The following is a 22,908-nucleotide window of genomic DNA, read 5'->3' as shown; positions in this document are numbered from 1 at the left end:
ATTATTTCAATAGGAAATATGTGAAACATATACATATGATATATATACATATGTAAACACACAGGGAGAGAAAGAGGGATGGAGGGAGGGGAAGAGAGAGAGATATACCTATTAATATAGATGTTGGGCTTAATATATATCTGTACATAAGTTATTTTTAAAATGTCTACACCTACACAGATTAGGAGAATTGCTTTAATAATGACCTGAGTCAGAGGGTAGAAGGTTATCTGTTAGAAACTCTCTATAAATATCAAGCGCATGTGTCTAATGACTAATTTGTTTGCCATGAATTTCACATTTTTCTTAATAGTTCTGGAAATGATAAAGTGTCATTTTTGTTTACCACATGCATTTAATTTCATTCACCTCAACAAATGGCTTGTTCAGGTGATTAACATTTATAACTCCAGGCATATCTTTACTCATTAATATCTTCTTAAAGATTAACCACCCTTTTTAAGCTACTTAACGTATAGAGATATAATGTTGCTAAAGGGACATACACAACTCATTTACACTGACTGGTAACACTAGGGTAGACTTATGTAGTTGCTTTACATATCCTGGACAACTTGAGAGGTTTGCTCTTCAGTTGGTTGAGGGGTCTACATTCTTTTATAGTTCTTAGATTAGCCGGCTTTCAAAAGCCAATAATGGTGTCAAAAAGAAGTATATCTTCAAGGCACCATTCTCTGAGTACCTATGAAGTTTTGTTCATAGTTCTCTTTGCCTTAATGGTGGTTCTCTGTGCTGGATTATTTGCAGTGTCCTGGCTGGCAATTGAGAGATCAGAAAGAGGTAAGTCCCGTGGCTTTGGCTACTGAAGCATCTCCCAGTTGAATGTGCTCACTCTATTCTCAGTTATCCCACCACTACGTTCTATTTGTTGCTATGCTTTCATGACAAGATATCTATGTTGTGTTCAGATGCTTTCTGCAGTTCACTTCATAGAATATTAGAAAATGAGCTCATAAGTAATTTGGAATTTAAGGCAGATTTCAAGCATGAGACTCAATTTTTAAAATAAAAAAAAATGTTAAGTTTTTTAGTTTGAACATAAAGTAGATGTCATAGCCCATGGATTCCTTCTGATGTAATTTTTAAAAAGATTTTATTTGTTTGTTTATTTATTTATTTATTTATTTATTTATTAGAGAGACAGTGTGCATGAGCTGGGGGAGGGGCAGAGGCAAAGGGAGAAGCAGACTCTCTGCCAAGCAGGGAACCACATGTGGGGCTCAATCCCAGGACCCTGGGATCATGACTTAAGCCAAAGGCAGAGGCTTAACTGACTGAGCCACCCAAGCGACCATTCTGATACTATTTAAATTATAAACATATTAAAACATTGTTAACTAGTCAGGTCAATAAATAGGGAAGGTTAAAGGAAATATATTGTTTATTTATAGAGAACAATATTGTCTATATGTCCAACAATTTGAATGGCAACAATATAAGAGAATTTGGATGTAACTATAGACTTAGAAAGATCTCAAAATGCCTGAATAGCAATTTGTAACAAATAGGGAAATAAGGAAAAATAACAATTATTTAGAGCTAACTTATCTATACCGGTAGCTTTTCAAAGATCTTCAAATGTATTCTTTTGTTACAATGAGTTGTTAGTTGTTATAGTTACCCTCATTTTGTTTATTTTATTTCAAGATTTATTTATTTCAGAGAGAAAGACAGAGAGACGGAAAGAGAGCATGAGGAGCAGAAGGAGAGAGAGAGGGAAAGAATCTCAGTCAGACTCCATGCTGAATACAGAGCCCAACTAAGAGTTCCACTGAGGGCTCAATCTCACTACCATGAGATCACAACCTGAGAAGAAACCAAAATCTGGCACTTAACCGCTATGCCACCCCTCCACTCCATAATTACCTTCATTTTACAAGTGAGGAATCAGAGACAAATTTAAGTAACTTGTTTAAATTTGTATCAGTACTGTATAGTTTTATAAAATAATTCCAATACAATCCCATTTAAATACTATAGCTGAATACAAGGAATATATTTTTGAGAGCAAGAAGATTTAGGATATTTTATAGAAAAGTTCACTTAGACTATTAGAAAAGTGTCTGTTTTGGTCTTAATTAAATGCTGTAAGTAACTTGAAGAATGAATAATCATTAGAGAGTCCATTGGAATCTTTGATGTTTAAGGAAAAAGGTACAAAAATTACAAAAGCTGTTTTACAGGTAAATAAAAATAAATATTTATAAATGTTAAAATGATTTGATAGTGAACAACTAAATATAAAAGGAGAGTGGAGTTAAAGTTATAATAGAATACCAGAGGACATAAGATATGCTACCTTTCATAGATTGTTTTACTTTTTATTGAAAATCATTTTAGACTTACAAAAGATTGCAAAACTTGTAGAGTTCTTATATAACCTTCACCCAGATTCCCCTAATGTCAGGATCTTTTATATCCATAGTACCATTGGCACAACCAAGAAATTAACATGAGTACAATGTTATTAACTGAACAAGACATTTTGTTCACACATTGTTGGTTTTCCCACTAATGTCCTTTACCTGTTCAGGATCCAAAGCAGATTCCTGCACAGGATTTAGTCATCCTGTTCCCCATCTTCTCTAATTCAGAGTTCCTCTGTCTTTCCTTGTTTTCCACAGTTAAATATGTAAATCTAAATGCAGTTTTGAGTATTTAAAAACAAAATGGCATAAATGATAATATATTTCATCAATTATACAATGATAACTGTTTAGATTGAATGCCAGTTTATTGCTTAAAATATTATTTCTAATATTCCTTCAGGACTGGGAAGTTTGGTGTCAACATATGACAGAGCCTGGGTTCTACATTGTGTTAACCCTTTGTCCAAATCTGTCACTTAAGAACTTTATCACCTTGGGAAATTTTCATAGTGAATCATAGCCCCAATTTCTCCACCTGGGAAAAGGAGAAATAACATCTTCTCATATCACAATGTGGGAATTATGTATCATCATTAATACATTTGCAATGATTTCATTATTGTGTTTCAGTTGAAGAGTCTCATTTTAAATTTAAATATATATCAAGAAAGATATTCTGATAAAGGGATTATTCAAGACTCGATGACACACATTTTATTACCCATGTTTATATTCAATCTACCTTTTCCCTTAACATTTTTTTGCATTAAGATAATATATTTTCTGCAGCATTCTCAATAACTTCTCCAATAACAATAGTCACTAACTAATGGCAAAGGTCTTACATATCAACTTTATAATTGTTAGAATAAAAGAAGTAGTTTCAAATCTGTTTCAAAGTAAACACACACTGAAACCTTCACAGCAATCCACATGTAGAAAACCAACAGTGTCCCTGGATGCCAGGTGTTCAAGAAGTATCTGAAACCAACTACAAAACTTTTAAAACTTTTAATGGTCCATTTCTCACCATGATTCCCTGAATCAGTTCTCAAACTGGCAGAAGTCTATCCCTTATCTTCCAACAGGAATCTTAGTTGAAAAAGAAAGAAAGAAAGAGAAAGAAGAACGAAAGAAAGAAAGAAAGAAAGAAAGAAAGAAAGAAAGAAAGAAAGAAGAAAAGGAGGAAGGAAGACAAACCACTTGGAAGCTAGGATTGTGGGTTAGATTTCAAAGAAAAGAAAAAGATTGGTAGCATAGAGAGTTTATTTTTAATCTTATAAAATAACCATGTAGCCAAAAAAAAAAAAAAAGCACCTAATTATGGAACATGAAATCTGCAAAGAAAAAGCAAGAACTACCACACCAACAACGCACGAAGCAAGAAATTTACTTCTGAGTATCAATCGGAATGTGCATATTCTCTCTTATTCATAAATCATATTTTTCAGTGTCTTATTTCTTATTAATTCATTAGATGCAGTGTTTGGAGAAAGTCACAAAGCCAGAGGGACATTGAAAATAATATCCGGAGCTACATATAATCCTAATTTGCAAGACAAACTCTCAGTGGATTTCAAAATTCTTGCTTTTGACCTTCAGCAAATGGTAGGAGACTGTCTTTTTTCAGCTGATTTAAAATTTCAAAACATATTTCACTATTTGCCAAAAGATACACGGAACCCATTTTCTTACTTTGAGGAAATTAATAAATAAATGTAATACACCCAGAATGCTTAAGTGCATGAGTCCCATCACCACAATGAAGGAAATTGTAATCCAATTCTAAGCAGAACAGAAAGATCAATTTGTTTAAAGTAGTTGAAAGTTTGTCTTAAATATAATATGCTTCTCTAAAACTTTTATTTTTTTAGATAAATGAGATCTTTCAATCAAGTAACCTGAAAAATGAATACAAAAACTCAAGAATTTTACAATTTGAGTGAGTATAGATCAAAAATTTTCTATTGATAAAAAGAATACAGAATCACAAAATAGTGATTTTTTTGGCTAATACTTCCTAATATTTGCTATTATAGTGTCTCATGGTTAGGAGAAAAGGGAACATTTAAAATTTTCCACATTTTCCTGAAGATTTTGTGAGAAAAGTGGCACAGCACAAACTTTCATATTTGTAGCAAATAAAAACTCTGGATAGTTTATCTTATGTTAACATTTTTCTCTCTCCTGGGTAAAAGCTTGCAGAGACACATGGAGGGGCTGAGGCTGAAGGTATACAGATGCCGATAGAGTGTTTTAATTTGCTATGAACATGTGGAAGAAGTCCACTTACTACCTTCCATTTACACTGTCAATCATGGGAGAGAGCATATGTGTATGCTGTTGCAAGACAAGACGACCTAAGGAGAGGAGAAAACGGATGCCATTTCTGATACAAAAAGAAGAATTAATACAGCATAGTAGTGATATTTTCTGGCTGTCAGTGAGTGTCCTCCAAGATGTTGAGACATCAGGAGGGTATTGAATGTCAGTCTAAGAGTCCAACATTTAACCTTTTTCAAATAGAAGCCATAAGGGACGTTAGGTCATTGGAGAAAGCAATGAGTCCCACTCCGCAGAAAGTCTTATCTCCTACCAGATCACAAACAACTGAGTCAGAGAACCTGGCAACAAACATACTTGGTACCCGGTTTGGACAAGAGTACTGACATTAGTAAAAGTATCCTTAGTTCTTCATGACCAAATAGGGGAAAGAAGGTCAACTCAAAGGCTAAGATCATGTTTAGAAAAACAGTGAAAAGGTCAAATGAGGATCATTTCATGAGCAGAAGAAATCTCAAAGTCTTGCCAGTTCTTTTTGTCACAAAACTAATCCTATCAGAGGAAAATAACAAGAAAAAGTTGATAAATCTCTGTCTCTCTCATTCTCCCTTTCTTTCATTCCTTTTTTTCTTCTTTCTCATCTATTTATGTATCTATACTTATCATTCTTCTTTTTTTAAAGATTTTATTTATGTATTCATGAGAGACACACAGAGAGAGGCAGAGAAGCAGCTCCCTGCAGGGGAGCCCGATGTGGAACTCAATCCCAAGACCCTGGGATCATGACCTAAGCCGAAGGCAGATGGTCAACCACTGAGCCAGCCAGGCATCCCTATTCTTATCATTCTTTATCTCACTGTATATCCATGACATCTTGGTCCCCCTGGCAGACAGCCCTACAGCCATCTATGTCTTCATTCCTATCTACAGTATAGAAGCTTCTACTCCTGTTTTCAGGACTTATTACCTCTGAAAACTTCTTTTCATTGACTCAATATTAGGACTGGAAGGAGACATATGGAATCTTGGGAAAGGTTTTTATTTGTTATTTGTTTGTTTTGCTTTTTTTTTTTTTTTGTCTTTCTCAAAGGCTATTTTTAAAATATATAATATATAAATATATATATATATATTCAATATTCTGTGAGGATAAAAACATGCATACAAGTGGTTTTTGTTTGTTTTTTGCCACTTTAAGTGATTTGTCTATTTTGGAGTGTAAGGATCCAATTTTCCCTTTCCAGTTTTGTAGTGGACTGAGTGTAGAGCTCTGCATTAAAGCATTAATTCAGATTTCTCAAACATTTTAGCATTTCTTAAGAAGAGGTGTCCCAGGTACTTGCCTCTCGTTATAGCAGGCTCTACCCAATGAAATCCATACAAAGTACAGAGTATATTGCAGAGTTTACTAGGATAGCTTTGCTAATGGAACTCTTCGTATCCACCTATTTACAACATGCTGGATTACTTTAGATTAGGAAAAAATGCTGGGAAATTGGGAAAAATCTAGATTTTCACTAGATTGGGAAAAATTGCTGAATATAGATTTTTATACACAAGCTTGGTGGATTATCAAAACCCCCGCATTTTCTTTAATATTTAATAAGTACTCTTTTATTTCTCTAGATGGTAAAATCACTATATTGGAAACTGTAAACTATTTGAGCTGAGGAATTCTTTCTTTCTTCTCCTTTATAGCTATCTAGAAGACCAATGGAGTAGCCAAACCCTGATATATATTTTATAATGATTTACAAATAATACATTTATCTCTGTAGAGATACACCCAGTTGTAGCTGAACTACTTTTAAATCAGAAGTGAGTTTTTGAAAGATGCAATGCAAAGAAATTTCATGAAAATGTCTGCAAGATAAATTATAGGTCTTGGCTCTCCAGGAGACTGAGAGGGTTAGGAAAAGAAATTCAGAAGCAGTAAAGAAACCAACAAGCAAACATTTAGGTTTACTTTAAATAATCATTTATAAGATGACACTCAGAATAAAGTGGCAGACTCCTAATTAGCTTTACAAATTATTTTAATTTTAAACTGCAATTGACAAAATCAGGTAACAGAAATAATGGATTCTCAGTAACCACCACACCATCTGTGCAAAATATATCTAAAACTCCTTTAAAATACTATTTTCCTTTTGGTTACTGATCTCAATTCAACTCATGCTACACTCACAAGTACATGCTCAAATTAGAGCAGTCAGAAAACTAAACTGAATCAAGTTATCCTTTCTTCCTTTTAAAAACATTACTTAATACCAACCCCCAGGTTGTGAATTAAATTGTGTGTGTGTGTGTGTGTGTGTGTGTGTGTGTGTGTGCATGGCCACTCTGCAAGTTTGCTCTCCTCTGGGAGCACTTTATGTCATTCTGCTTCGTGGAAAGTGCTTTGACTCAGAGAACATTTAGCAGTTAATTCTTTTAATAAAGTGCTGTTTACCCTTTGTGGCAATATGCAGCTAATTTTGCCCTTTGGGCACAGATGAGTCACAAAGTTAGCAAACGAAAGACTTTTGTTTACTCAGCAACCCTAGAGGTTATCAATACCATTAAGAAAATAAGAGATAAGAAACATTTTGATTTATTGCACACAGGCTCTCTGTACAATGTTAGAATTTATCTGCTTTAAAAAAAAAACAAAACAGATATTCCCTGGGAATAAATACTTTGAGATGAAAATAGCCATTATTAGGTGGTTGTTGTTTTCCTAAAGGAAGAATTCTCATTTACCCTAATAAATAAAATCAATCTAACAGCAGTGATCAAGATCAGTATCAAACTAATCAAATAACAGCTTTGGTTTTCTTACTAGGCGAGGCACAAATGTTTTTTTATGGTTCTCCCGATTTCTACATATATATCTCTTAGCTCAACATTTACAGTGAATGAGAAAAGAAATTTTAATAGAACTGTATATGATAAATGTTAACTAACTGGAATTAAAATAAAAGCTTAAAAAACAGTAAGAAGTTATCTGTAAAAATGAATAAACAAAACTGTGTGTATATATATATACACATATAGAATATATTTAGAATATATATATATATATATAATATGAAACTCTTGTCCTTCCAAAGTATAAATAATTAAATGTAATGTACAATTTCCAGCTAAGTTGCATCTTTCATACAAAATATTTCACGCCTGAGAATAAACTAATCCAGTTACTTTCAATTCAGTGAAGGAAAATACCAGTCTTGTACTTTCTCTACCAAAAATGCCTTACCTCTTCACTCCTTAAGCCAAATAAAGACAAGTGTTCAGTCAAATTAAACATGTGGTAAATGGCATAAAGACCTAACTGAGGGTACCTGGGGGTTTCAATCAGTTAAGCAGCCAACTCTGTATTTCCCCCAGGTCATGAAATCAGGATCTGGGATACAGCCCCTGTAGGACTCCGTGCTCAGCGAGGAATCTGCTTGAGGATTTCTCTCCATCTCCCTCTGCCTCTGCCCCTACCCTTGCTTACACATGTTCTCTCTCTCTCTCTCTCTCAAATAAATAAACCTTAACAAAAAAAAAAAAAGAGAACCAAGATTCAATCAGAATTAAAACTATCTACTGTGCAACCAAGAATAAAGTGAAAATGTAGATATGAAGACAGAGAAATATCTTTAATCCTGTCCATAATTAATCCTGTGGATTTAACTATTTGGGGGCAAAGGGCAGTTAAGGAGACATAAATAGAAGAGGGAGGAGGAGAAAAAGGAAGGGACAGAGTGAGAGCAAAGTAAGAGAGAGGAAAGAGTATCAGAGAGGAGAAAGAAGGAGGGAGGCAGAAGGAAAGAGAGAGAGAGAGGAAAAGAAAAGAGAAGGTTCTATCTCTCAAAATTATGGAGGGAAAAAATATCTATCCCTTCCACCTCAAAACCCAACTAGCTATTTTCCCTATCTCTTTGGATATAAAAATCTGGTAACAATGCAAGATAAAAACCTGGACCTGCATCTAAGTAAATGTGTTGTGTTCTCTTTCCTCTTAAATAGTTCCCATGGCATTGATAGTGGTGGTGTTGGGGGTATGAGAATGGGAACTATGTAAAAACACAACTGGGAAACAGAGGTCCTGGTTTTCATTCCTGTCTCTGATAGTAGTAAGTGTACAACTCTGGACAAAGTTACCTACATTAGTCTAAGCCCCAATCTCCTTGTTGCTAAAATAACAATGTTAGACAATATCAGGTGCAAAAACACAGTAATCTCTCTTTTCTGGAGCTTCTCTTTAAATAAATATGGAATAAATGCTGCGAGTTCTATGCCACTTAGGATTTTTAAAACTTCAATTAACAGAACACATGACTAAAAGTGCCACAATCAGCAAATGCGTATGATCTGACATCACAAGAAAACTGGAAGTTTCAGCGGAGGTTAATTCAATTGTACAACGACAATGGCATAATCAGGAATTTAGGTGTTTTCCTTCTTTCGCTATCCCATTTTTAGCTTGTCAACCATAGCTCATGATTCCAAGGTGGAAGTAGCAGTTCTGGCAATGATATGTAAATATTGTAATGTTGAACAAAGTAGAATAGTTGCCTACTATGAGCCTTTCTCAGTTAGATATGGACAAATTTTCCAGAAATTTCTCATGGGTGTCCCCTCAGATTCCATTCATCATGGTGCAGTTATATGCCCGTGAATAAAACTGTCGTTGACATAAGGAATGGATGAAGAAGATACCAACTTTCCTGAGAAAATGGAGAGTTATTCTCAAATAAAATTCGGCCAGCATGGAAAAATTAATTAAGGTGAGAGAGTAGATTTAAAAAAAAAAAAAGTGCAACAAAATATATCCTTATCAAAGACAGCAAGTGGTTCCATGCATGGGTAAGTTTAGGGAACCCTGAGCTAAACAGTTACTAAGGAGCCTTCTCATTTACAAGATTTGATTACTATGATTTAAGCAAAGTTAAACGTTCTAGCTTTTGACAATAGTTTATTTAATAGAGATGAAGTGTGAAATTATTATATCACAGTAAGCCAGTTCATTTCAAAAGTGAAAAACCAGCTATACAGAATAACTTCTGCTAAACTTTGAGCCTGAATAGTGGCACAGACATTCAGGAGGACTATCATTCCTCGAGGAGATGTTGATCTACTATAATCTTTATGGAACGTTCTGATCCTATGTATAGGGAAAGAAAATATTTTAAGCTCTACCAAAATCATGGTATGGACAGATAAGTAAAGAATGCTTTTAGAACTGAAGGAATCCTTGAAGAATCTCATTAACTTATAGACACCACAAGGATATGAGTGTAACTACCCACATTTCAGAACCAGCAAACATACAATGTACAATTTGATCCTCCTAGTCTTTGACTTTAGGATCCGAGTACCATCTGAGTACCCCCAGCTTTCTGAGACACACACGATGAAGGTCAGGGCTACAGTTTGTCTCCCAAGTGGTTTTAACCTAAAAGAATACCATAAACCAAGCAGAGGTGTAGACAGGAGAGCAAAGTCTTTCAAGTATCGCTTTTAGACCAAAAAATTAGTCATTTTTATGTTTCTTTAAACTGTAAACAAATCATCAGTGAAGAAGACTTTTTAACTCTATGTTTCAGAAAAGGGGGCAAATAAACAAGTATATGATTTGGGCCAAATAATTGAATTCTAATGTTATGGTCAGAAATAATGTAGGCAAAATGATCCCACCAACTCTTGACCATGAGAAATCCCAAATATATGTGTTTTCTTTCTATCCCTTGAAATCAGGGCATATTTTGATATTTTATATTAAGAAGAAAAAGTAGATATAGATTCATTGCTATGAGCTTGCTAACAGACCTTTATAAATGATATAGAAAGCTTCCCTGAAGTCAGTGAAACTCTCTTAGACTTCACCCTAGTAGAGACCATCTGTGTGAAATTACAGATCCACACTTTTCTTTCCTTAAAACAGTAAATAATAAATATCATGATACCATGTAATTGTGTTTAATTTGACACAGGTAACCCTGGGGAATAGCATGGCCTGAGGATTAGGGTGCCAATGCAGAAAACTCAGATTCCAATTCTGGATATGTCTGTGTTCTTGGAGAAACATTCAGTCTTTCAAAGATTTTTTTTTTTTTTAATTTTTATTTATTTATGATAGTCTCACAGAGAGAGAGAGAGAGGCAGAGACACAGGCAGAGGGAGAAGCAGGCTCCATGCACCGGGAGCCCGACGTGGGATTCGATCCTGGGTCTCCAGGATCGCGCCCTGGGCCAAAGGCAGGCGCCAAACCGCTGCGCCACCCAGGGATCCCTTTCAAAGATTTTTATTTATTTATTTATTCATGAGAAACACAGAGAAAGAGACAGACATAGGCAGAGGGAGAAGCAGGCTTCCCGGGGGGGAACCTAATACCAGACTCCATCTCAGGACCCTGGGATCACGACCTGAGCCGAAGGCAATTGCTCAGCCACTGAGCCATCCAGGTATCCCCAACATTTGGTCTTTCAATTCCCTTTGCTTCCATCTATAAAATAAAGATGATATTTGACATAACCTATCAAATTTTAGTACACAGGTGTAAAAAGGTGGTAAGTATAGAGAATTTCAAAGACATATTACATGAATTAAGCACAAATCATTTGATAAAGGCTGACTTTTTCTTCTTATATCATCTTTTGCTTTGCAGAAATGGCAGCATTATAGTTATATTTGACCTTTTCTTTGCCCGGTGGGTGTCAGATGAAAATGTAAAAGAAGAACTGATTCAAGGCATCGAAGCAAATAAATCCAGCCAACTGGTCACTTTCCATATTGATTTGAACAGCATTGATATCACAGGTATCTGTGAACATTATTTGATTTCTTTGAATCATTAAACTATGAAATTAAAATTCTAGGTATATACCAGGGAAGCAGTAGGATCATCCTTGACTTTAGGAACATGTCTTATTGCCTGAGGTAGCACATTTACATGAGAAATTCAAAATACAGAGAAACCATATTTGAAGGAAAACATCAGTGAGAAAAAGTTCGTAAAATATCAAAAAGGTTCTGAAAATCCTGGCATACACAAATGTTTATGAGTCTCATCACATTCTTGGCTTTAGTCAAGCTCACCCTGATTTTTCAGAAATAAGTAGCAGTCATTACTTTCTGATAGAGTCATAGACATTATTCAATTACAAAATCAAGTATCAAGCCCACTCTATAGTTAAGAACTTAAAAGAAGGAGGAGGAGGAAATAAAGAGATCAATGAGTTTGATTCATCCCACCTATTTGGTAATAAAAAAAATAAAACCTCATTCTTAAAATAAGTGATTTTAAAATAAGAATAAATCAAAGAGAAAAGAGATAGGGCATCAAAAATAATAGCAAGATAATAAATATCTATCAATGGCTAGGTTATTCTAAATTTTCCATTCTAGTTGTCCTCCATTCAATTCAATTCAACAAACATTTACATTATGTCTTCATTTTGGTTGAAAACAATACTACTGATTGCCAGGTCCATCCAGGTCCATCATTCCTTATCTATAAACCTTAGAGCCAAGTGTGTTTCAGAATCTAAAAACTGTTGGACATTAGAAAGCTAGTCAATATATAAATGCCCACATCAAGTGGAATAAAGGCAAACTTTAATAGACTAACACCAATGTAAGCAGTTTTGCTACAGAATGAGATCAGTCAGTATAGGTTTGTCTCTAAATCAAATGTATAAAAACATGCAGAAGTTTTTTGTTTTGTTTTTCACTTTTACTGAAGTTGCAGACCTGTAGTCGCTTTTCCTTACAGTATTGGTTCATCAAGCACAGTTTTCTTTTCCATTGAGTCTCCTGTTGTATCCTAGGGGAAGGTAAGTAACGCTCTTAAGAGCCTCCTCTACTGATGGCTTTGTTCCCTCTGGCACAGCTGTTGGAGCAGAGACCATTTTAGATCTTTGTCTGATTCAGATGAGCTTAAAAACTACTAGTGTAAGTTAGAACAGGTGCTTTATTTATCGACACATTTAATCCTTACATTAAAGTTACTACTTTGTGTCTTACTACTTTGGGGAGTGTCTTTTACTACTCCCCATTTTACAGATGAGAAGAGCAAAGCACAGATAATTTTGATAAATAGCCTTAAATCACAGTTATTTAGATTGAAGATTCTGACTCAGGTGGTCTGACCCTAATGCCTGTGCTCTTATCTATTATACTAGCCTGTTTACAATGGTTTTATCTTTGAACAGCATTGATTCTTTCTCAATAGTCGTTTTCTTCTAGGAAATTGGTTTCTTACTGTCTTTAGTTGAATATGCATCAGTTTCTGGAGGTTTATTATGGCAAATGAATTAACAGGCAGGCTAAATCTTATTTTCATGACTCCCTACAGTTGGGCTATTTGGGGATGGTTTTAAAAAATAATTATTTATTCAATAAAAGCATGTCCTTGAGTTAACTTAAGATAAATATCATAGATGTGATAAACTATATCACAACATCAACAACTCAAAAATATGTTCTACACCTTGAACTTACATTAATGTACTGAACTATGTTAGGATACATTTATCATGACACCAAGGTTAATTTTAGATATTTAAGTTTAATATTTACTTGTCTCATGTGAATGTTTTAATTTATTACATTTAAAATTGGTTGAAATTTTCATAAATACCTTGGTTTTTATAGAGTTCACAGCTAAATAAAATATAATAAAAAATTAAAATATTAAACTCTTGATGAAAAAATTTTATAAACTTTATTTTGTTACCTTCTTCATCAATAATCTAACATATTTTATTTATGAAGCTGCTATAGATCTTGTAGGAACAAAGCAATGCAGAAAGAAATACTGAAATAAACAACCTAGTTAGAAGAGAATATACCTCTTCACATACTTATCATAAATACAGTTTTAAATAAAAACAAATTGACTAGATGAGGGTTTTTCATAAGGGATGCTTTGGTTTCCTTTATATTTTACATAGTTGTCATATTTTTTTTATTTATTTTTTTTAATTTATGATAGTCACAGAGAGAGAGAGAGAGAGAGGCGAGCAGAGACACAGGCAGAGGGAGAAGCAGGCTCCATGCACCGGGACCCCAACGTGGGATTCGATCCCGGGTCTCCAGGATCGCGCCCTGGGCCAAAGGCAGGCGCCAAACCGCTGCGCCACCCAGGGATCCCTAGTTGTCATATTTTTAAAACTATTAAACAATCTAAAGGGTAAAGAAAACAACTGGTTTTTACCTTTATGTGAAAAGCACTTTATATTTAAACAGGACTTGATTCTCAGTAGATATTATTATGTACAAGTTTATTTTAACATCTTCTATATATTTCAGTGCAAAACCATTCATTCTAAGTTTGACAATCTAGTGTGCAATGTTATATTAGTTGTCTTAAATATAAATTATCCCATGTAACTATGATGAATAGATATTTTTCTTAAGTGAGTAAAACAAAGCAAACTTTCTGTACAGGTAAATTTTACAGAGAGAACATAGAGATTCTGGAAATTCATCAAATGTATTGCAATCAAATAATAATAGAAACATCCAACATGAGCTAGGATAAAAATGGGAATTCTAAAAGATCAGATGCCCTTTGAATGATATTCAAACTGCACTCACTGTTTTGTAATATATTTGTGTCATAATCTCAAACTTCAAATCTACTTTATTCCAGCATCTTTGGAGAATTTCTCTACAGTTAGTCCTGCAACGACTTCAGGTCAGTACTTAATGGCATTTTCAAAAAGTATAAGTTGGTGATCATCAAACTGCATGACATTAGGGAAAAAGGTTTTTTTTTTTTTCCAAAGCCCTATCTGTGATATTATTCTTCATATTACAATGTAAGAAGTTTACATTTGTTTAAGAATAATTTAATTTAGGGATGCCTGAGTGACTCAGAGGTTGAGCGTCTGCCTTTGGCCCAGGGCGTGATCCTGGAGTCCTGGGATCGAGTTCTACAACAGGCTTCCTGCATGGAGCTTGCTTCTCCCTCTGCCTGTGTCTCTGCCTCTCTCTGTGTGTCTCTCATGAATAAATAAGTAAAATCTTAAAAAAAAAAAAACAGAACAATTTATAATCTTGTAGATTTTATAGTGCCTCGTTACACATGCCAAGGACATGCATTTCCAATTTAAATTTTCTTTTCATATTTTAAACTCTATATATGTTCACATACATGTATGGTGTGTGTTCACATACATGTATGGTGAGCATGTGTATGTGTGTAAGCGTGAGTATGTATAGCATCCTAAAATGTGGCTCTTATCCTGTAGCCTTGGAGATGAACCCATAACATTTGTAAGATCAATGGGAATAAAGAAAAAAAAGTTTTAAAGATAATCAAATGATGACTTTCAGAACTCATTCTTAAGAAAGAAGAATCCAAAGCTTAATGTTAACTTTGCTCTATTCCTGCATTTCCTTATCCCATCTTTCTAACTACGCTTAGCTATTACTGCTCATAAAATTTAGAATTTCACTTTGTCTCACCAAGATCACATCATTACCAAAAGTTGCTTTGGGAAATTATCAAAAATTCTAAAATTAACCTAACCTATCACAAAATGTAATATTATTATATTGCAGAAAAATAATTTAAATTGAAGTCAGGAACCCTAAACATCAATCCTGACTCTGCCAACTACCAGAAACATGGAGCACATCTCTTTATTCCTTTGAAAATCTTCACATAAATCGCAAATAATATTTTTTTCTGAATATTTCAGTCATGCCAAATTTCAAATTTACGTATAAATTATTTTTAAATTATAAATTCTTATAAAATTATAAAGATAGTACTTTTGGTATTATCTATTATTGTGACCATTTTTATAATATTTGAAAGATCTACATTTTATTAAAATATCTGCCTGGGCCAGGTACTATACTTTACCAGTTGTTGCCCCCATTTAATTCTCAGAATGATCCTGTAGAGTGGTAATATTTTTTTCCACTTAAAAAGAAAAAAATAATAAGCAATGTGCCCAGAGTCACACAGCTATTAAGTGTCAAACTCAAAAATTAAAAGTAATTCCTTTGTATTCCAAAACCATTATTTAAGCATATCCCAAACTTCTTTTTCAAATAACATCGGGTTAACCTAAAACATTTAAGTTTACAGCCATTAAGAAATTAATGAATCTTCATGTTTAGTAATTGACCATTGAATAACATCATCTTCTTAGAAAGTAAATGACTTAAAATCTAAAAACCTCTGCTCTACAATTCTAAAAATTTAAGAAAACATAAAAGATTTATTCTTAGAGGCAGATACAAATGACATATTCTTAAGTCAATGGATAATCATAATTCACAGGTTAGGGGTTTAGTTACCTGTGTGGCTTAGTCAGTTAAGTGTCTGCCTTTGGCTTAGATCATGATCCTAGGGTCCTGGGATGGACCTTCACATCAGACTTCCTGCTCCGCGGGAATTTGCTTCTACCTCTCCCTCTGTTCCTCCCTTCACTCATGCTCTCTTTCTCTCCCAAATAAGTAAATAAATATTTTTTAAAATAAAAACTCTCAGGTTAAATATTAAGCAGAGAAAATATACAATAAAGTCCTAAGAATCAGTTTAAAAAGGTAATAATTATCTTAATGTCATTTATTTTTACAGAAAAGCTAACAACCAGCACTCCTCTGACAACTCCAGGTCAGTTTTAAGAATTTTACTTATACCTTTTCAAAAAGTTTTCACTTATTTTTTATTTTAGGCTCTTGAGAATTCTATGCTAACACAGCAGTTAATATTACTCCTATTTTATGGATAAGAAAATTGAAGCATAAAAGTTTGCAGCTTTAGCCTAACATTGCGCCAAAAGTGAGCAATGTATTCAAGGCTAATGCCTGGATTAGCTAACCTCACTCCAGTCCTCTGGCTAGAACCCTGGTTATTATCTGTTGCTAAGAATGCCACCAATAGAATCAAAATGTTTGCCAGAAAAGATGTAGTTTTCATCAGATGTGGGGGTTGGGTTTTTTTCTCTAATTATTCTGTCTGCATACAAGGTAGAAATGCTTGCTTTCTCAATCCAATATGTGCTGCCAAACCAGCACTGAAATAGCCTTGAATTCACTCATTCAACAAGTTTTCATTAAGTGGCTTCTTTGTGCTAACTCCCAGTATGTATCTTTGATGTGCCAGTTTCTCTGGATTCCAGGTAATTGTCTACTGTGCTTTTGTCTATCTGCTTGCCAACTAAATTGCCTTTTCTGGTCCTAACTTAATCTTCATGTTGAATGGCCTGGATGTGTCCTTCATCTCTTCAGAAAAACTCCATAAAGGCAATATTATATAGATCTTCAGGTCCTAAAATAATACTGCCATTTTTATATTATTAGAATCCATATCAAATATTATATACATACAAGGAGAGAACATTTGTAAAACCATAAATGCCCTTTTGAGTAAAACTTAATAATTCTTGAATAAAATAGTTGGCATGATGTTTGAAAAGGAAAGCGATACATAAATCATTCATCAAAATTCTTTATAAATCAATCCAATACACTTCCAAATCTGCAGAGATTGTTTATGGTAGGAAAAGGCTGCCCGGGGTTATGTTTAGGTTTTAACCCATACAGCAATCCAGCATACTAATAAATAAAACTGTTCTTTATCTCACAGTCTCCTCTCCAAGATGGTAAATTATTTACAGCATTTAAAACCACCTTTCAACACACTTTCAAAAAAAAAAATGCTTCTATAATTGATAATGGCTAATTCCTTCAGTCTAAAAATAAGCTGAAAAAAGTGATTTTAATGTATTTTGAGAAATATCTTTCTAAAGCTTTGAAACTCAGCAACATATATCCAAATTATTGCCTGTTTTCTATTTATCTATTACTTCATTGAGTGATTCATATAAACCACAGGATCAAAGACACTTTCAGTGTATAAAATGTCCTAAGAGAAATACGTGCAATGACTTAGAGGAGGAAAAATCGGTGTCAAAGCAAGAAAGTCTTGGACTTAAAAAGTAAATAGTTCTCTCTTAATTTTCTGAGGACAAACTTGTCAAAAATGTAAGAAGTGACTGAACTTTATTATGCCAGTTTCCTCTGGCCAAAGGAGATGGAGAATGGGTGACAAAGAGTGTGAGAGGGGTACTTTATCCATACTTTGCTCTCATGGGAAGTGAAGCAAAAATCTCCTTTTTTACATGTAAGCTACAGGGATGGGATATGTATACATTTAGCTCTATCTTTTACACTTTAGGTATTTGGTATGTAAATTGAAGACTCAAAACAACATATAAGTCTCTATCATCAAAAAAAAGCATAGTCAAATCCATCATTAACTAATTCCACCAATCACTCTATATGTGGTGTTTGGCAAGCTACCCAGTCTTTTTTAACGTTAGATTAAAATATATACCTTAGAGAGTGATCATAAAATTAAAAGAGAAATAATACAGAGACCACTGCACCGTCTCAATTTGTGACTGCCACAGAGTTAGACTCCTTCTTTCTTTTCCCTTCTGACTTAGACAGGAAAAAAAAGCATAGTTTGGGTGCACGTTTTTTTTTAATTTTAGGAATATTTCAAAAATGAAACTAAGGTTAAACAAGACAAGTGTACTTGATGATGTTCACTTAAATCTGATAATCTATTTGACTTAAAAAAAAAACTCCTCCGTTTTTGAAGCTTTCCTTTTATTGGACACTGTATTGAATTACCTTAATCAATCCTCAAAGAATTATAATAAGGAAAGGAAATGGAAAAATCTCATATTTCCTCTTTTATTGGATCCATGAGTCCCCAGTCATCCTTCCCATTTTTCCCCCTCTCCTACAGCAAGATACTATAGATTTATAGAGGGGAACAAGGCAATTAAAACCGCAGTTTCCAAGCAGTAATTTATTATGAATATGCCTTTCAGGGGTATTAAGTTTATTCTCATCTTTATATGCCTGGAAGACAGAGTTTGAGAAAAATCAACAAATGCATGCATCATATACCTGGCATTAGTACTGTTATAAATTCTGCCAAAGAGAATCTTTGTATGATAGCAGGTACAAAGTCCATGAGGATTATGTTCTATTGTTCAACTGCCTTTGTTGCCAATTACTGTAAAGTTTTATTAACCCATTTGGAATACGAGAGGAGGGAGATGGGGACTTGGGTTGAATTACACTGATTGATTTCTTGGCTGCTACAGAGTGCCAAGAGGGGCTGTTTTGGGCAATTGTTCAAATGCTTGAAGGATTTCTAGAATATAGCTTGTTCTAGTCTTTTGTTGTTTCCTATGTAGGCAATGATTGCAGAAAAACAAAAGTTTCACTATTATGGGCTTTCTCAATTTCAGACAAAATGCAATCTTGCTCCAATACTACTATGTGGAGGGACTTAGGGATTGAAGAAAAGGAATTGGCTGATTTAGTGAAGAACATGAAATTGGGTCAAGAGAAGCCAAGGTGGAATTATGCTCTTCAGTTGAATTGCCCAAGGACTGAAACACAGGGACTTTATTGAACACCAAATGTATTATAATTTTATTTTTCTTTTTCTACATTTGAAAGAACAGCATGTACATTGCTAAACACACTCCTCTAATTTAAAACATCCTTATGCACATGATATCAGAACTGTTTGAGTATCTTTCCACTGTAATTTCATTTGGACTGACCAGCCATAGTCTTGCTAAAAAGTTGAAATTAGTTAGATCAAAGTTGATAAGAATTTCTGTAGGGTGATATTTATTTTCCCAATAGAGTGTAGAGAAATAAACTTAGTCGATAAAGGCAGGCATTCATAGATTCAAACTCTACTTTCACTGCTAAGTATGCTATAAGGATGTGGGACTTAATTTGTCTCACAAAGCTTGGTCCACCAAGTATTATTATTTCTGTGTGAATAATAGAAAAAATAAAATGTGAGATTTCCAAAACACGATTTGCAAATTATTATTTGTAAGTAACACTCTTTGTAACTGATTTGGAAGGGGAAAAAATGGATTTCTGTCTTTTTATCCTCTTTGAAGCCTAGCACAGAGCCAGCACTAAGTATGCACTGGAAATTCTTTACCACAAATTCACCAAAAATTGTTGTGACTTTGGATCATTCTGGAGCAATCACATTGAGTTGATGCTGAATCTTTCATGATATAAATATGAATGGATAATTAAAACCTTCTATTTGCAGAATCTCAAATAATAGTAATTTCCTGGTAGGTTTTCACAAAATGCCAAAGAATTAATAACCCAAAGATAAAATACCGTATAGATATAAAAATACATGCACACCCTTCTCCCCTGCTCAAGATAACATTAATTAATATTCAGGCAATTTGTTCAGCTTCTGATAAACAAAACCAATTATTCTGCTCTCTCTGCACATTTCTTTAAATACAATTACTTAACTCTTTTCCTAGAAATTCCCTATTGAGAAGTACAGTACAGTCTTCTAAGAGAAGGAGAAATACCAGAGCAAGAATTAGGGAGTTAAATGGCAAATAGAATAATACACAGTTGAAGAACTCTAATTTTAAGAATGGAAGGTCCTTTTTAAAAATTGGCAGCTGGCTAATTTCTGTAACAGGTAATGTTTCAATGAATGATTTTGTTGGAAATTGTCATCAGATGTTTTTGTATGTAAGGAGATGAAAGGAAGACAGGAGACAAGGTAAAAAGGCAGTCTGATAAAATCTCCAGATGTACTCTCCTAAAGTAACAATTACATTTATATTTTCCATACCGGTTTCAATATGGAGAACTTCTCTTTCTTCATGGACTAAGGTAGCTGAGGAGTGTTTATGAAATAGTCTGAAAGAATAAAGTACAACCCAAACTGTAGTACCTAGTATTTCCAACTTTAAATCAAAATATTACAACTAAAACAAAATAAATAAATAAATAAATAAATAAATAAATAAATAAATAAATAAATAAATAAATAAATAGAAATGCTTCAAGTTAGAGTCATTTTCTAATTCCACTAGGGGTTCCTCTTATACCTACTATCATGATTAATTACCATGAATAAATTCCACTGCCCGCTCCAAAAGCATGGGCATCATGAATCCCCCTTTCCATCCTCTTGGTCAGGGACACATCTAGTCACTAAAATTTATCTATTATATTGGTAAAATAGCAATTGAGTCCATGCCCCATCTCCTCTAGCAGTTGAAATTCCAACCCTTATCCACTAGTAAAAACTAGTGAGAGTTCAATCCTTATTCACTTCCAGTTTAATCGTAAAAATAGCTTCTTAGCTTTTCTCCTTATTCTACGTGATTCTCCACTTGGTCCCAAAGTTGCCTTCACAAAACATGGGCTGATCATACCACACATATATATAAAAACTTTTAATGCCATTGCCTATAGAAAAAAATATTTCTAACATTTTACAAAAATAAAAAATTCTCCTACACTTGACACCAAACTCACTTCCTGCCATTGCCTTTACAAACATCCTACCATCCAGATAAGTTATACTCATCTGCTTTCTGTATATGAATGTGCTCTTGTCACATCACTATATATGAGTTCCATACATCCCTCTCTCTCTTCCTGGTACATTTCTAAGCATCCTTCAAAATCTAGTTTATAAGAAGATGTTTTCAATTTTTGACTCAAAAGAAAACTAATTGTCCAGTCCTTGGTGTTCTCATAGCACTTTTTTATACTTCTTAAAAAAAAATGGTAATGAACCAGTCTTTCACTAAACTCCAGGCTTCATGAGAATAGAGGTCTTTGTCTTATTCATCCTTTTATCTCCATTCCTTAAAAATGTTTGACACAAATAAATAGATAATAAACAATTGAGGAGTGAATAATCATTAATAAGATCAAAAGATCCCAATTGGTACATTCTTCTAGTGTGGTTTTGAGGTTCAATCTGTAGAGTTCAGTAGGGCAACAGATAGACATGTGAAGCATCATGAAGTGCAGTTCCCATGAGAAGCATTACAATGGGCAAAATTATACATATTCCTTGCTATATCTCCAAATCATTTAAATGTTGAATATTTAGAATTCTATTAACTTCTGTTAAAACTAGACATAGATTTTGTAGCATAATTTTTTTGTTATTTATTTAGCAAGCATTTATGGAATACTATCAACACTATACCTTCAATGGATTAGAGATTCAATGATTAAGGACTCTGGATAAATATTTCATATATATCAACAGCTGTAATATGCTTTTGGGTCTATTCAGTACCAGTTTTACCACTTTAATTATCTTAAATGGTGTGGCCTGTCCTTTAGAAATGGCTCTGATCTTTATCATGTCCTATTTTAAATATTAGGTGATCTATGATTTTCCCAATGGTTTATATCCATTTTAATTAGAACCAATTATAAAAATCTAACTTAGTTGACTATATGCCCAGAAACCCTGTCCATAGATGCTCCTAATTAGGTATTACCTTAGTAGATTAACTGACACAAGCACTTTTATTTTCCCAATTAATTTCATTGAGCATAAGGAGAAATTTCAGAATCAAATATATTTTTAAGCTCCAGCAGATGGCAGTGCAGTGCAGAATATGCCATTTTTAAAAAACCCACACTTAAATTTTCCAAGTTAATTTCTAGAAGTAAAATGTGTTTCTTGGTGCATCACTGTATGTAGGCACATGGAAGAGAGCAGCAGATGAAGGACAAGACAGGCTAAAAAGAGAAAATTGATCAGATTCTGGTCCAAGTATGGCATAGAAGTCTCCAGGAGAATGTTTGCATCTTTCCCACTAAGAATTTCTGACCCAAGAAGCAAAGAAATACTGAATGGAAATAGCGATTGGGTTTGTCCACTGCTCAATGTAGCCAGGCACTGGAAATTTTAAGTGATTTATTCTACTATAAAATGACTTTTGCTGACAAATTTTGCTCTACAGAAAGCAAACTTTGACTTCAGCCCCCATATTTCCAGTAATAAGTTTATAAATAAATGAAGTGGTTACTGGATACTGCAGATGATGTGAGAAAGATTCCAATAAATTGCCCCACATAACACATGTAAATAGTCCTACAATGTGTAAACATTAGAAGCCAAATGTCCAAACTGTAGTATTGATTTATCAAGGTTAAAATCAACAAAGTAAACATTCATATTTAACATCTCTGAGCAATATATATCTTCTTTTCAAAATTTGAAATTCTAAACTTTTACAAGTGACTAATTAATTAAATGAAATAAAGTTTTACATTGGAAATTGAAATATACGTTTGTAAGAAAAGACCTAAATGACAATACATCATAAATATCCAAACATTGTACATATGGTTGGAAATTAAATTTACTATGCAAGAAACTTATAAATTCTGTCTTTTA

At 33.8% G+C, this 22,908-nt stretch overlaps 1 protein-coding gene across 2 annotated transcripts in view; it reads left to right on the top strand.

Moving 5' to 3' along the window:
* Nucleotides 1–656: 656 nt before the first annotated feature.
* Nucleotides 657–22,908, top strand: part of TMPRSS15 (transmembrane serine protease 15) — a 118,456-nt gene continuing 96,204 nt past the window's right edge. Inside the window, exons 1-6 of one of the 2 annotated variants that reach the window (XM_072806608.1) lie at nucleotides 657–801; nucleotides 3,868–3,998; nucleotides 4,265–4,332; nucleotides 11,314–11,465; nucleotides 14,302–14,346; nucleotides 16,246–16,281. In XM_072806608.1, the coding sequence (XP_072662709.1) occupies nucleotides 657–801; nucleotides 3,868–3,998; nucleotides 4,265–4,332; nucleotides 11,314–11,465; nucleotides 14,302–14,346; nucleotides 16,246–16,281 (577 nt within the window). The remainder of the gene's footprint in view (nucleotides 802–3,867; nucleotides 3,999–4,264; nucleotides 4,333–11,313; nucleotides 11,466–14,301; nucleotides 14,347–16,245; nucleotides 16,282–22,908) is intronic. The other variant, XM_072806609.1, reaches the window with a different exon arrangement.

The sequence above is a fragment of the Canis lupus genome, chromosome 30 (assembly GCF_048164855.1).
Source record: "Canis lupus baileyi chromosome 30, mCanLup2.hap1, whole genome shotgun sequence".
Classification (NCBI taxonomy): domain Eukaryota; kingdom Metazoa; phylum Chordata; class Mammalia; order Carnivora; family Canidae; genus Canis; species Canis lupus.
Note: the sequence above shows the minus strand (reverse complement) of the source record. Positions and strands in the feature narration are given on the sequence as shown.